Source organism: Balaenoptera ricei, chromosome 17 (genome assembly GCF_028023285.1).
Source record: "Balaenoptera ricei isolate mBalRic1 chromosome 17, mBalRic1.hap2, whole genome shotgun sequence".
Lineage (NCBI taxonomy): Eukaryota > Metazoa > Chordata > Mammalia > Artiodactyla > Balaenopteridae > Balaenoptera > Balaenoptera ricei.
In genome coordinates this window covers 52,993,755-53,010,461 of record NC_082655.1, presented here as the reverse complement: position 1 = coordinate 53,010,461, position 16,707 = coordinate 52,993,755, and the positions used below count along the sequence as shown (strand labels likewise).

Genomic DNA, 16,707 nt, shown 5'->3' with positions numbered 1-16,707 from the left:
ACAGCTCCCTCCCACTGGTGCAGGTCCCATCCCTATTCTTTTGTCTCTGTTCTTTCTTTTTTCTTTTGCCCTACCCGGGTACGTGGGGAGTTTCTTGCCTTTTGGGAGGTCTGAGGTCTTCTGCCAGCGTTCAGTAGGTGTTCTGTAGGAGTTGTTCCACATGTAGATGTATTTCTGATGTATTTGTGGGGAGGAAGGTGATCTCCAGTTCCTACTCCTCTGCCATCTTGAAGTCTCTCTGTAGGCACTTATTTTTAATATGTAACCCTATTTAATTCTCTCTGTCTCTTTTAAGCCTCATTATTACGCAGGCAACATTTATTCTGAGGAAGCTTACTTTAGAAAGGGTATGATAATTGAACTTAAATCTTTTTCAAACAGATAGTCTTTGAAGACCCTCATCTAAGGTATTATTATATTTATTTATTGTTTACCTCTTCTTTTAAATAATTCATAGAAACTCCATAATTTCACATAGAACAGATATAAATGTTTCAAGATAATAATATCATATAATACAACTACAAGGTACATTAAACTGTTATTCAAGGGAAGAAAATCCTTGAACCAAGATTGCCATTAATTCACTCCTTCAAACATTTTTGAGTATACCCTCTGAATTCCTAGGATAAATAGGGAAATGAATTGAATACTGTCCCTACTCTCAAGAAACTTATTATCAGGTAAGAAAGCGAGCTGCCTATACAAATAGGAGACAAGAGGAAGTTAGTGTGTGGACATTCATTCATTTGATTCAGTCAGCAATTCACTGCACGTCTTCTAGAAGCCAGACCCTAGGCTAGGTGTTCACATTGTCTTACTTAATCTTCACAATAAGTTTATGAGGTCGGTGGTACTAGTTCTATTTTACAGATGACACAGATAGTACACAATGAAAGGGTAAATTTATTTTTCTCAAGTATTGCTGTAAGTTAATTTCAGAGGCAAAATTTGACCCTGGGCTATTTGTTTCTGCTACAACATAGTGAACTTAATTGTTATTTAACAATTAAATAACAGAAGTGTGAGTAAAATGTGCAGAGCACAGAGAAGGGAGTTGTTAATTTTCTCTAGAACAGTTTATAAATAGTAGCTAATGGACCAAAAGCAGTTGACTATAGTGGCAGGCCTGATAGACGTGGTCACTAGAAGGCTCTGAGCGTTTCCGTGGATCCTTGTGATTGGCAGTCTTAGCAAAGTGTTGTGGGTGCAAGTCTCATATCTACATAACCTCCATGGTGTCATTCCCAGCTCTATTCCTGCTGTCTATAAAGGACATTTTAAATAAGCAACCCTTTTTGTTGGTCCTTGAATCAAAATTCTGTTCTCTGTGCAACACCATTCTCAGAAGAAACATACAGCACATAAATGCTGTGGAAAACTTGTAAACCCTTCCAATTCCCTCTATTGTGGCCTCCAGCACCTCAATCTGGTATCTGTTTTCCCTCAAGCCCTTGGGGAATTGATATTTCCATCCTCCAGTTCTGGAATATCTGTCAACTATAGGTATTTAATAAATGTTTGTTGAATGAGTGAATGAATGAATAATTTGATGGTGTAAAACAAATTTCACATAGATAGCTAAATGTAGTGAGAATTTCAGGTTGGGTACTCAACTTGCATAGTCCTTTTAGCAAAATGTAATCAAGTTTCAAAGTCTAAAACTACCTACTCTACATTAAAGAAACCATTAAACTTTATTTGAACAAACAAAGCAATTAGTTCCTGCTCTATATTTGTAGCTTGTGATAATGCATTTTAAATAGAGCCCATTGAGTGTGTTTTTATTGGTTATTTTTCTTGGTTTTAACACTCCATTGTGTGCAAAGACCTCTTAGAAAATTGAAAATAAAAGTCTCTCCTTACTGATTTTGTCATTTTCCATTTGTCAGACATTGATTTTCTCCCCCCTTTGTGCACCTAATGCAGGTTGAAATTAGTGCCCCCTTTTGAAATTAGTGTCCCCTTTTTTGGGTGTTATTTCTTATTTGTACACATCTTCATTCATCAAACTGTCAGTGAACTTAGGGGATCATCCTGGTGAGTTACCTAATGCTCTGAAGTCCACACAAGGAATATTTTGAATAGATTTTTGCTATAGCTTTAGCTCTTGCCTTTAGAATTTCTTCCTAGCAAAGATTTCAAATATAGGGGGCATTCCTCAACAAATAATATTTTTTAAAGAAAAAAATGACCCAAACTCCTTTCAGCATTTTGATAACTTAAAATCATCTGGAGATTCAAAAGAAAATATTCAGGAGATTAAGGAGACTACCCCTCTTCTTCAAAAACATATATGAACCCAAGATGCCATACACTTGGTTGCTCTGCTCTTCCTACTTTGACATTGGAAGATCTGTTCCATGCAGCCCTCACTGCAACTGTGACGAGGATATCACAGTGGACATCAGTTGGAAAGGAAGCATTGTTCTAGTTAGCTGGGGAAGGGCCCAGGGGTGGGGTGCAGGGTATAAGAGGCTGTACGATTTGGGTGTGTACTTGTGAAAACATAGTCTTCTCTTTCTGTCTTAGATTGATTGGATTGGCTCTGAAATTCCCTCAACAGTGAGAATAAATCCAGGAGAAGATGATTTCTCCTAAGGGTAAGAATGATATTTCTGAAGTGGACAAAACACTGCATTTGATGATGAGGAGTGAGGTGTGATGAATCTGGAAAGTGAAGAGTGAAAAGAGGATAGGCACCAGACACAGTTCCAGGCACCCTACCTGCATTAATTCATTCAGTCTTCTCATCAGTATTATGAAGGTACTATTGTTATTCCCATTTTTTAAATGAGGAAACTAAGGCACAGGGAGATGCATGGCCCCCAGCACATGGTGATTGCTCAGTGGTTGTTTTGTTATTGTTGTTGTTATTATTATTGTTATTATACTGGTGGTTCCAGTGGTTAAAGACCCACACATGCAGACAATCAGTCAGACATTAAATAACACAATGCTGTTAATTTGGTTTTTTTGTAGTTCAATCTGATATTCCTTTGTCAGTTTGTGCTTCTCCCGAGCCCTACTTACTATTACGTCTCCTCCTCTAATAAACTGGAGTCTGGGCTGGATTAACAGCAAATCGAAAAGGTAGATGGTATCACATATGATGTCCGTAATAAGCCAGTAGCGTGCGTTGTTTGGTGTTTGATATGGGAAAATGATGCTCAGCGGTATGAGCCAGCAGTTCCAGTTAAAGGCAATGGTGACAAGCAAGAGCCACAGGAGATAGAATCGATCTAGAAAAATAGCGACTGGAGTAATCCACATGGCATGTAAAAAACATTAAAATAATTCTGTTGCTTAGTTTGGTAAAGTTGGGGCACTACCATCTGGAAATTAGCAATTTGTGTAAGAGACTCTGTTTAAAACATTCAGCACAATTCTGCCCCTAGAGCCGAGGCACTGGGGTTTACGAGGGATAAGTCATCTAATCAGCTTTTCTGACATTAGAGAGTGTTCTTCCTGTCTCCTAGAGAAGTGGCCACTGAGTCTGTCCCCATGAGTGACTGTACTATTTAGATCAGGAAAGGGGAACCCAAGGAAAAGTCAGAGGTACCGTGTCCAGGAGAACTGACTCAAAGGGCTTTATGCTGGTTGGTAATTAAGCTGCAGGATCACCCAGGGCTTGTGAGCCAAAGGTCACATCTTGCCCACAGGGGTGTGACTGAAGTGGGGAGGGGGCAAATCAGCCAGTGAAGGCAGTCCATGACCCTGCACACAGGGCTTTCCTCTGCCCAAGGGAAGCTGTAGGAGGGGATTTGTTCAGTTGGATTAATTAACAATGTGAAGCCATGGAAGGTGACAGACATTTTATAATGATTATTTTTTTTGGGGGGTGTTCAGTGAACATATTACTTAATGCTTTGGGACTTCTTTTGGAAGTTAATTAGGGACAGGACAGGCCCTGGACTATTTTAAAAACACACAGGAATATTTTTATCTCTTCACTGGAAAGGGGAAAACAACCCACTGCAGATAATACAGTTTAAATTCTGCTTTCTAGATAGGTTCAGAACACTGGCTAGAGAAAATGGAAGCCATCTGTGACTTTGGGTTTCAGGGGTTCTTGGTAATAGCCAGCCCTCCCACTGAGATAGTCCACCCTTTGATGGTACCTGTGTATGAATCTATGCTTTTTGGAAGTCTGATTCGCTTCAGGTACTCTGTCAGAGGCACCTTCTGATAATGTTCTTCTTTTAGCTTAGCACTGCTTTCTTGTGTTGATGATAAAACTGTGGGCTTTGCTTTATAGGAAAAACGAGATGAAAACATTTTTAAGAGGTTAGATTAGCTTAATGAGGAAAAAGCTTGGATTTCTTGGAATCAAAACATTCCAAAATCTTCCCCTCTCAATACAGGCAGATGAGGCATTTCATGACATTTAAAATATTGCCATTTGTGAAAATATCCAAGTAATGAAAACATCAAAATTTGGAAATAAATAGCAGGTTTAAAGTTTAAATTAAGTGTCCCAAAGATGTTACAAATAGGATATTTTAAATACAAGTTTCATTCCCACATATTTTGGAGCATAAATAGTTAGTGCTTTGGATTTACATTGAACAGAAACATTACAAATGTGCACCATTCCACAGGTTTCAGTTTCATGCTTCTTTTTTTTTTTTTAAGTCTTTATTGAATTTATTACAATATTGCTTCTGTTTTATGTTTTGGTTTTTTGGCCGCAAAGAATGTGGGACTCAGCTTCCTGACCAGGGATTGAACCGGCACCCCCTGCATTGGAAGGCAAAGTCTTAACCACTGGACCACCAGGAAGTCCCCTAGTTTCATGCTTCTTTAGCTTCATTTATATCCTTCCAGTTATGGGTAAGTAAAGTTCAAAATATTCTTTCAACAAATCTTTATCAAGTTATAATGACTATATTTTAGACCCTTCTCTTTAAAAAGAAACTATATATAATACATAGTTCATTTTGAAAATCCAACTTTCTTCATACAGAATTATAAGGAAATCCTCAACTCCATACCATGTAATTAACAATTTAGTTTTTATTTATCTGTTATTAAACAACACACTTTCTTCTCTACTTTTTCTATACATTTATAAACATTTTATATAGATATAATCATGGTATATATATGTATATATACTATATATATACATATATACAACATATATCTATGTATATATGACATATATATCACTTTTGTGCTCTACTTTATTGTACTTATTAATTTTTCATAAGCACATTTCTGTAATTATTAGATAGACTGATAATTTTCTCTCTCCTTATGTGATTAGTTCACTGATGTCCTTTGCTCTGTTGTGTACTCAGGTAGTATTCTTGTATTCTTATTATAAGTGTTTTGTTTATTATGGGTATTATTAATTAATATTTACAATACAACTTGCTATAACAGATATTGTTGTTGGCCTGTGCATATTCTGTGGGCCAGAGGTCATGTGCAGAAGGTTCCTGCATCTCTCTGCCTCGGGGATTTCTCCCAGCTGGCTTGCTTAAAATGCTGGAGTATTAGCAACATTCCCCAGCAGCAACCCTCAGCCAACGAAGGACAGGAGTTGATGTGTTGATACCCCAGCTTCCTCCTCCTTCAGGATAATTCTGATGTGTCATCCATACAGATTTTCAGCTGGCTCAAGCCCCAGTGGCCCACAGCAGTAATGCTTCATTAACACACCTTTATTGTCTTAACTCCCTTCTCTGTCTCTCTTGCTCACGCTCACCTCCTGGAGCACCCTCAATATAAAATATTTATAGCTAAATCACTGTCTTGGGGTTGGCTTTTGGGGAACCCCAAACTAAAATATTTGCAAAATACATGTCCACTCATAACCTCCTTCTTCCTGGTACTTTGAGGTCACACTGCTCACCAGTTTGGGGGCTGCCTTCAGGTGAGGACATATCACCTTCCACCAACTTTCTCTTGCAGAAATCTGTTCTTTGACGCAATCTCCTCACTAGGTTGTGTAGCTGGGCATCGGCATACTCATTAATAACAGGGGCTCCAAGTGGTTTGCTTTTTGGACTAAATGAGAAAAAAAAAATGGTGACAGAGTTGGACCCATGAGGAGAAACATACAGGGAAGGGATTAAGTCTCTTCACCTTCCTTATATACCCAAGATTATTAACTGTTCCTTTCTGCAATTGGATAGAACAACTTAAGCATTAAATTTGATGGAAATAGTGCTCGGGCAATACAGATTTGCCATTGAAAAATTAGAATCCAGAAATAGCAAATGAGTGTTCTTGACTGTGGTTCTGCCATTAGACTGTATAGTGAGAAGAAAAAAAGCTATAGTTGACACAATAGGCAGAGTTCTAAGATGGCTCCTTTGTGTACATGTCTGCATAATCCCAGGGAAAATGAATATGGTGGATTTTACTCCCATAATTAGTTGTGTTATGTGGCTCAGTTGACTTTAAGATAAGGAAATTATATAGCTGGGCCTGATGTAACCAAATGAGCCCTTTAAAAACAGAGAGTTTCTCCAGATGGTGACAGAAGAAAATGTCAGAGATTTGAAGCACAAGGGGAACTTTACTTGAGAGAAATTCTCCGTTTTTGGCTTTGAAGGAGAAAAGGGTCCCCTGATAAGAATTGCATGAGGCCTCTAGGAGCTGAGAGTGATCCATGGCTAGTTAACAAGGAAACAAGGACATCAGTCCTGCAACCATAAAAAACTGCATTTTGCCAATAATTTGAATGAGCTTAGAAGGAGATTCTTCTTTGGTGCCTCCAAGTAAGAGCCCAGCCAGGCCTGGCTGACACCTTGATATCAGCTGTGTAAGACCTTAAGCAGAGAACCCAGACAAGCCCAACCAGACTTCTGACCTATGGAACTATGAGCTAGTAAATGGGTGTTGTTTTAAGTCTCTAAAATTGCCATAATTTGTTATTCAGCAGTAGAAAACTAATATATCTTGTGTGATTTAATGAACTTCCCTTCTAAGAAAACATATAAAGCATAACATACAGTAAGTCCCCTACATATGAACGAGTTCCATTCCAAGAGCGTGTTCATAAGCCCAATTTGTTCATAAGTCCAACAAAGTTAGCCTAGGTACCCAACTAACACAATTGGCTATATAGTACTGTCCTGTATTAGGTTTATAATACCTTTTTTTTTACACAAATAATACATTAAAAACAAACAAAAAATAAAGAAAACATTTACAGTTTTACAGTACAGTACCTTAAAAAGTACAGTAGTGCAGTACAACAGCTGGCATATAGGGGCTGGCATCGAGTGAACAGGCAAGAAGAGTTACTGACTGGAGGAGGGAAAGGAGGTGGGAGATGGTAGAGCTGAAGGATTGTGAACAATAGGAGACAGAGGGCAAGCTGAAATTTCACTCACACCTGACGTTGATGGCACATGTTCTGGTTCCTTGCTGGATTCAAGTCTATCTACCCCTTTGAAAAAATTATCCAGTGACATCTGGGTAGTAGCTCTTTTTTTCTCATCATAAATGACACGGTAGCACTGGATTGCATTCTGAATGGCTGCTGCAACCTTCGTGTACCGTTCTATGTTCGGGTCCTGTGCCTCAAAAGCTAACAGTGACTCCTCAAATAAAGAAAATCCCCTTGCTATTCCCTGCATCGTGAATCTCTTTCCTTCTTCAGTTACTTCTTCTTCCTCTTGTCTCTCTTTGTCCTTCCTCTGGGCCTCCAATTCCGTCAGGTCTTCATTAGTAAGCTCCTTGTGTTGCACAGCAAGGAGTTCAGTGAAATTGTTCTCTTGCAGATCTAGCTCCAGCTTCTCACTGAGAGTCACTAAGTTTCTGAAGACCTCTTTGGACTCCTCATCCACCTTCTCAAATCCATAAAAATCACGACCAAACTGCGGGCAAAGTTTCTTCCAAACCCCATTCATGGTGACGGCTGTAACCTCATGCCAAGCAAAGTCAATGGTTTTTTTTTTTATGGCCTTGTAGATGTTATAGTCCTTCCAAAATTGTTGCAAGGTTATTCCTGATTTGTTACTCACCTTTACTGCTTGATGAAAATTGTGACATAAATATTTCTTGAAAGTCCCTATAACTCCCTGGTCCATAAGTTGAATGAACGACGAAGTATTCAGTGGCAGATTCACTACTTTGACGCTGGGATGAAAGTCGTCTATGAATGGGAGGTGGCCCAGAGCATTGTCCAGCAACAAAAGAATGTTGAATGGGACATCCTTTTCCAAGCAATATTACTCTACCTCCAGGATAAAGGGTGGAAAAACTAGTCCTTTAAAATGGCCTGTGTAACCCAGGCTTTGGGGTTACTCTTCCACACAACAGGAAGAGAACCCTTGGCTATGTTTTTAAGGGCTCCTGGGTTCTCTGAATGATAAACTAAGAGAGGCTTCAGCTTCATATCACCAGAAGTATTGCCACCAAACAACAGAGTTAGCCTATCCTTTGCTGCTTTATAGGTTGGCATCAACTTTTCCTCCTTACTGATGTAACTTTGGTCTGGTATCCCCTCCCAGTACAGTCCTGCCACATTCACATTAAAAACCTGCTTGGGCAAATACGTGCCTTCATCAATAATTTCTTGAAGCATTTCAGGAAATTCCTGGGCAGCTACCGTATCTACACGCGCTGCCTCGCCACTTACTTTTATGTTGTGAATGTTGGCTCTAGCCTTGAATCGATGAAACCAGCCATGGCTGGCATTAAAAGATGCGCCCTCTGATTCTTCAATGTGTTTCTTCTTCAGGTCTTCATAAAGGCTTTTAGCTTTCTCTTGAAACAGCATTAAGCTGAGCAGGACTCAGTGCTGATGCTGATCCTGCATCCACAGGATGAAGAAGTTTCTCCATCTCCTCCATCACTTTCCCACGATTCTTCAATATTATTGTCAGCATCATCGGCACAGCAGACTTCACATGTTCCATGACCTTGTCCTTGTTCTTTAGAATCATGCCAATGGTTGAATGATTCATGTTATAAGAATGAGTGATGTCTACCATCTTTTCGCCTCACTCCCCTCTCTCAGTTATTTTCACTTTTGTTTCCATCATTATTGCTTGGTACTTCTTAGCAATAACAGCTACATCATCGCTGCTTTTACGCTTGCTTCCAGACATCCTGGGCTTGAAATAAAGATACTGTACTACTGTACTCTATCTAATACTGTATAGTAAAATACACAAAAGCACAACCACTTGTAGAGAATGCATGCATGTGACAATGTACGCCAGACACACGAACTAACTTAAATGATTGGACATGTGAACGTATGTTCACGTCTTTGAAAGTTTGCAACTTGAAAGTTCATAGGTAGGGGACTTACTGTATAAACTAGTATACTTCATAATGATCTAAGTTTCCTCACAGCTTTTCCTCAAAGTTCTAACTCACTCTCTACTTTCCTTCTGAGTATGACACTGGGTCTACACAGGCCCCCATAAGTTCTATCTGTTCTCACCTCCTCACACGCATCTTTGCCCTTTCCATCTCACTTCCAAACTGGAACCCATGTGGTTCACATTGGAAATGGGTAACCTGTGGATTCCATTTAAAGAGCCCCTCTCCACTAATATCCATTTTCCACCAGGTCTACAAATATATCATAAATCTAGTTGTTTACAAATTCTCCAACCATCGGTGTCTTTCTCTCTCTCCTTATAATTATCATAGTATAACTTATACCTCTTTCAAATGTCTAAAGTTCTGCTTCAGCATCAAGATTCTTCAAGTGTGTCCCACTAAGACCTCTATAAACCATTCAAGAATGGAGAAGATGGAGCCGCAATGGAAGAAAATCTGATACATCATACACAATACAGAAATAGGAGGGCATTCAGTCTACAAAACCAAGAAAACCTTTTTTTCTGATTAAGATGTGTTGTCATTTATATCATTTCATAAATTTCTGCTTAAAAATCTTAGTCTGCTTAGAAGTTTATTCATCCATCAAACAGTTATTGAGTTTCTACTTTTTATACTGGAAATAGAAAGATAAGTTAAACAGATACTAGCCCTATGGATATTCATAGTTTAATTGGGAGAGGCAAGGATGTAAATAAGTAGCTAATAGTAAGTAATAAAAATATGTACAAAATGCTATGCTCACACTGAACTTGGCCTGGGGTATCAAGGAGTGGCTTCACAGAGAAAGCATCCTAAGTCTGGAAGGATTAGAAGGTCTTTGACAGCAAAATGAAATAAGGGCCTTCCAGGCCTTGAGAACAATATGTTCAAAGATGTGAAAAAAATATGACATGTTCAGCAAGTATTTTGGTGTGACTGGAAGACAGTGTGTACGTGGAGGGCACCAGGTGGTGGAGTGTGTCAGGAGTGATGGTGGTTAGGTCTGGAAAGGTGAGTGGGGTCAGCTTATGATGGTTCCTGTATGATCTGCTTAGGAGTTTAAACATTGGCCTATGGGCTAATAGGAACCAGTAGAGAATATTAAGCAAATGAGGGGTATGAGCAGATAGAAGTTTTGGAAAAGTAACAATAGTGGGAGAGTTGAAGAGGAGCAGTGTAAATGCACGGAGGCAAAGAAAGAAGTTAATAGACTAGGTTAGAGTGGATGAGGGAAAAAGAGAGGGACTAAAGAATTTATTTAGAGGCAGAAATCAAAGAATTTGAACTTTCTGGGTTTTTTGGATAAATCCAAATAAAGAATCAAGAATAATTTCTAAGTTTTTATTACAAGTGACTAAATTCACAATGATTACTATTACAAGAGACCAGATATATGAAAACATTAATATAAATTGAAATTCAGAAGGAGATGTTTGTATGTAGTGGGCATATGGAAAAAATGAGTCGTGTGTTTGTGTATGTGTGTGTGTGTGTGTTCAGTTCATGGTGTTTATAGGACACTGTGTGATAGGACCTTGCTTGTGATACCCAGGAAACATTCAGGAATACAGTTCTGGCAACAAGATCTTGGTGATCCAGTGCATATGGGGTGTTTAAAGCAATGTTTATATTTGACATTATCATAGACTGACATTTTCAAGATCAGGAACTGTATGTTTTCTTTATATTCCACAAGATCTAGGACAAGGTAGGTTTTCAATAAATGCTTATTGAATAAATAAACCCACTACTTCCAATCTTTTTTGACCTTATTTGATGTACCTCAATGCACTAAAAAAATCCATAAAAAGAAAAGTTGAGGATTGGTGAATCATTGACTGTAAAGTCAGGTATTCAAACTGTCAAAATGTCTAATTCAAGCCCTAAGACTTAAGGAGAATGTTTTTCTTTTCCTGAATTATCTGTAAGTCCTATTTGACCATATAATTGCCAATTAACAACACCAGTTTGTACTGTGCAAACATACCTCACAGTTAACATGCTAAAAATTGTATGAGAAAGCATGTCAGCATTTCTAATCCATAGCTATATTTCACCTATGTATTTTTCTTTTTATATTAGCTGAGCATTAATATGTCAATCTATTCCACCTTCTTTTCTTTTTTACAGCTTTTTTCTACAGTAATCCTTGCCTATCTTCTTTCCCACCTATATACATACAGAAGTTATGAATGTATTTCTCCTCAGGTAATTTTGTGAATGAAAAAAATGGAGATGAAGAAATATATATTTCATAAAACAAAATACCGAATGGAAGTATAAGAGGGAACAAAAGGTATATGCTTTTTATAACAATGCTTCATTTAAGCTATATTTGATAATTCTAGTTCATAATGTATATTTTTAAAAGAATTATTCCTCATAATTCCTTGATGAAGAATTTGGGAAACAGTAAGTATATTTTACAAATTTTGATAAACAAGCATGAAAGTTTTATTGGTAGCCATCTCTGATTGAGATGGACAAGACTTTTTAAATTTGTATATGTACTTATGGAAGAATAAAGAATTAGTTATAGTTAAAAGGCAATTTATTTCTTTTTTGATAAGGATCAGAGAAAACACATTTTAAAAAACATTTGATAGCAAATAAGATAATTATGACAGTATTCATTACTTCCTAAATTCAATCAGATACAGGCAAAAAAATCACATAATCAACAATTGTCGCTGTGTTTGGGACTGTAGAAATTTTTTGCACTCCACGGCAATGTATTATAGTAGTATTGGGATGGGTTAGAAGTAGGCCTTTCTTTGGTAAAGTGAGAGAAAAGCCAATGGGAAAAGAAAGGTAGGAGAGAAAAACTCGTGGTCTGCAGCTGTACTCAGGAATATCAGTTTTAAGAAAGAGCACATATGTAAAATGTAGATCTTGAACTTGATTGTTTTAAAACTATTGGTGTTTATTAGGACTCCAGGAAAGTTTTCATGTACACCCTGTGATACGTGTTCTCTAGTTTAAGATTGTTGCTTTAGTATAACACAAATGGATGACAAATTTTGATGGGGCAAAATGAGAAGGTGGTGGTCAGAGGAGGAGGAATGATACTTTAATAATGTAAAGGGAAGATATTCAAGAAGAAGGAAAAAGCCTGAGAAAAGATGTGTTAGCTGCTGCCTTGTAGAGGACAATAAAGGCACAAACCTTTTAATATAAGATCTCCAATCACCTATAATTTGGCTTGAAAGTTCCGTTGAGACAAATGAGGAACCGTAACAGAATTCTAAGAAGAGGTACATTTTTAGCTATGTTTTAGAAAGTAATTGAAAAAAGAAAGATGATAATTAGTTGTGGTGAGGAAGACGTGTGACTTGAAGAGGGAAGAGTGTTGAGTTAAAATATGTGGATTAATGTAACAGCAGGAAATGTCAAGTTTGGTGAATGTACTACATTGAATAGTGTTCTGCCGAAATTCATGTCCATCCAGAACCTCAGAATGTGACTGTAGTTGGAAATAAGGTCTTTACAGATGTAACTAAGTTAAGATGAGGTCATACTGGAGTAGAGTGGGCCTTTAATCTAATGACTGGAGTCCTTCCTTATAAGAAGGCCAAGTGAAAACATGGAAGAAACACACAGGGAGAGTGCCATGTGTCCACAGAGGCAGAGATCGGAGTGATGCCTCTACAATCCAAGAAACACCAAAGATTGCTGGCAATGGCCAGAAGCTAGGAGAAAGGCATGGAACAGATTCTCCCTCAGAATTTCCAGAAGGGCCAACCTTGCCAATACCTCGATTTCAGGCTTCTAGACTCCAGAATTGTGAGAATAAATTTCTGTTGTATTAAGCCACTCAGTTTGTGGTAAGTTGTTATGGCAGCCTTAGGAAACTAATAGAATTAGCAAAGTGGATAATTGTGATACCACACGGGCAACTCAGATGGAGACATAAGTTGTAAGATAAATAGAAATATATTAATATATGGTAAACTTGAGGTGTGAATAATAATACATTCAGTGTATCGGGCAGTTGAGAAGGGAGTCTCCCCTATCAGTAGGGGAGACTGAACTGGAGAAGTTGAACTAAGAATCATCTATCTAGGGGAGATGGTGGAAATTATACAGAAAAACATAAGACTGGGAGGCCACAACCTTGGAATTTGCTGACATTTAAAGAGTAGCACAAGTAAAGGAACCGAGAAGTAGCAGTTAGAGAAGTAAAGCTGAGAGAGAAAAATATCACAGAAGTTGGGGAAGCTAAGAGTTTGACAAAAGAAGTCATAACACAAAGTGAGTAAGATGGGGACTAGGGGAGGACTTTAAATTTAACAAGTAAGATTTCATTGGTAATTTTTAAGAAAATTGGTTGGGGAAAATTTTAATGTCATCAAATTTTGTCATTTTTCTCTTCATTTGTCTTAACAAGTATTTTGTAAAAGAAGTACTTAGAACCTGCCTTTGTTCTCTAAATAATATTTTAGATTTCCATTCATTAGTTCCTAAATTCATTTAAAAGTAGTATTTATTTCTTATAATAAGATCTTCTTGAATAATTTTTGGCTTTTGCAAATTTTGCTAGATTCTTCTTAATTAATGCTTAATTAAGAATTAATTCATTTTTCAATGACTTAACTCATTTAAAAAATTCCAGTTGGTCAAAGTCTTTAAAACTTGCTATTTCTGTCTTGAATAACAGACAGGAATTAGGTAAAGAAAATTATACTCCAGGAAAGGTGTGAGCAAAATGGAGGAGTAGGAAGACCCTGAATTCACCTCCTCACACAGGTACATCCAAATTACAACTATCTATAAGCAACTATCTAACAGAGCAACTGTGTATGAGAAAGACCTGAAGACTAGCAGAAATAATTTTACAACTAAAGATATAAAGACGGGACCACAACAAGATGGGTAGGAGGGGTGGAGACATGGTACAGTCAGGACCCACATTCCTGGGTCAGTGATCCACAAATGGGAGGAATATCACAATCAGAGAGGTCCTCCCCAAGGAGTGAGGGATCTGAGCCCCAAATTGGGCTCCTCAGACTGGTGGTCCTGCATTGGGGAGATGAACCCCTGAAGTGTCCAGCTTTGAAAACCAGTGGGGCTTATGTTTGGGAGAGCCAGAAGGCTACAGGAAACAACGACTCTGCTTTAAAAAGGTGCATGTAAAATCTCACTCTCTACATGTCTTAGCACAGAGGCAATAGTTTAAGAGGAACGTGGGTCAGATCCCCTTGCTCATCTTGAAAAGCCTCCTGGAGAGGCAGGAGGCAACTGGGCCTCCCCCTGGGGATGGAAATGCTGGCTGCAGCCATTTTTGGGAGCTTGTTGCACTGTGTGGACACTGGTGCTGGGAAGTGTCATTTAGGAATCCTCCCTCTAGCATATTAGCACTGGGGGCTTACCTGCCTACCAGTGGACGGGCACCAGACCCACTGCCTCTTATCCACGAAGGGATCTGGCTGTGACCACTGGAAGGCTGGTACCAGTCTTGTGGCCCCATGGCCCCCAGGCTTAGCACCCAGGCATGTGGGGACCCAGCCTCACCTACCACTGGGCCACAGTCACTGCATGAAGCAAGGCCTTGCAGTCAAGTGGGCTGGGGAAAGCCTTGCTTAACAGTGTGCCCACAGAAGTCAGACCTACCACAGCAGACGGGGGTTCACAGCCCACATGGGGCACGCTTAGAGCATAGATCTCTGGTGACCACAAGAGTATAAGACTAGAAATCAACTACAATTTAAAAAAATGCAAAACACACAAACACTTGTAGTCGAAACAATATGCCACTAAACAACCAGTGGGTCACTAAAAATATCCAAGAGAAAATAAAAAAATACCTGAAGACAAATGAAAATGAAAACACAGCATTCCAAAATCAATGGGAGGCAGCAAAAGCAGTTCTAAGAGGGAAGTTTATAGAGATACAGACCTACCTCAGAAAGCAAGAAAAATCTCAAATAACACTCTATCTTTAAATCTAAAGAACTAGAAAAAACAAAAACAAACAAAGCTCAAAGATGGAATGAAAGAAATAATAAAGTTCAGAGCAGAAATAAATGAGAGACCAAAACTAAACAAACAAACAAACAAACAAATAAATAAATAAATAGAAAAGATCAATGAAACTAAGAGCTGGTTCTTTGAAAAAATAAACAAAATTGACAAACCTTTATCCAGACTCATCAAGAAATAAAGAGAAATAAATAAATAAAATCAGAATAAATAAAATAAAATAAAATCAGAAATGAAAGAAGTTTCCTCTGATACTGCAGAAATACAAAGGATCATAACATGAGCAATTATACACCAATAAAATGAACAATCTGGAAGAAATGGATAAATTCCTAGAAATGTACGATCTTCCAAGAGTGAATCAAGAAGAAATAGATAAATATGAACAGACCAATTATCAATAATGAAAGTGAGTCTGTACTAAAAAAACCCAACAAACAAAAGTCCAGGACAAGATATTTATGATAAAAACTCTCAACAAAGTGGGTAAAGAGGGAACATATCTCAACATGAAAAAGGCCATGTATGACAAATCCACAGCCAACATCTTACTCAATGGTGAAAAGCTGAAAGCCTTTCCTCTAAGTTCAGGAACACGATAAGTATACTCTTGCCACTTTTACTCAACATATTATTGGAAGTCCTAGTCACACCAATCAGACAAGAAATAAATTAAAAGCTTTCAAATTTGAAAGGAAGAAGTAAAACTGTCACTATTTGAAAATGACATGGTAATATATATAGAAAATCTTTGACACCAGCAAAAAACTATTAGAACTAATTAATGAATTCAGTAAAGCTGTAGGATACATAATTAATATACAAAAATCTGTTGCATTTCTAAGCACTAATAATGAACTATCAGAAAGAGAATTAAGAAAACAATCCCACTCACTATTGCATCCAAAACAAAACAAAAAAATTACCCATGGAAAAATATCCTACCAAGGAGGCAAAAATCTTGTACTCAAAATATCAATGTCATTTTTCACAGAACTAGAAGAAATCATTCTAAAATTTGTATGGAAACACAAAAGGTCTCTAACAGCCAAAGCAATCCTGAAAAAGAAAAATGATGAATTTATCATGCTTTCTGATTTCAAACTTTATAACAAATCTAGTGTAATAAAAACATTATGGTACTGACCAAAAACAGACACATAGAACAATGGAATGAAATAAAGACCCCAGAAATAAACCCACACGTATATGATCAATTAAATATGACAACAGAAACAAGACTATACAATGGAAGACTCTTCCATAAATGGTGTCGGGAAAACTGGACAGTTACATGCAAAAGAATCAAACTGCACCACTTCCCCACACCATATACAAAAATAAACGCATAATGTATTAAAGAATTAAATGTAAGACCTGAAACCACAAAACTCCTGGAAGAAAACATAAGCAGCATGCCCTTTGACATTG

At 37.8% G+C, this 16,707-nt stretch overlaps 1 protein-coding gene across 1 annotated transcript in view; it reads right to left on the bottom strand.

The window, feature by feature from the left end:
* The window catches only part of CNGB3 (cyclic nucleotide gated channel subunit beta 3), a 151,009-nt gene that overhangs the window by 77,277 nt on the left and 57,025 nt on the right, over positions 1 to 16,707 (bottom strand). Inside the window, 3 exon segments of the mRNA XM_059901722.1 lie at positions 3,034 to 3,242; positions 4,122 to 4,250; positions 5,861 to 6,006. Of these exon segments, the coding sequence (XP_059757705.1) occupies positions 3,034 to 3,242; positions 4,122 to 4,250; positions 5,861 to 6,006 (484 nt within the window).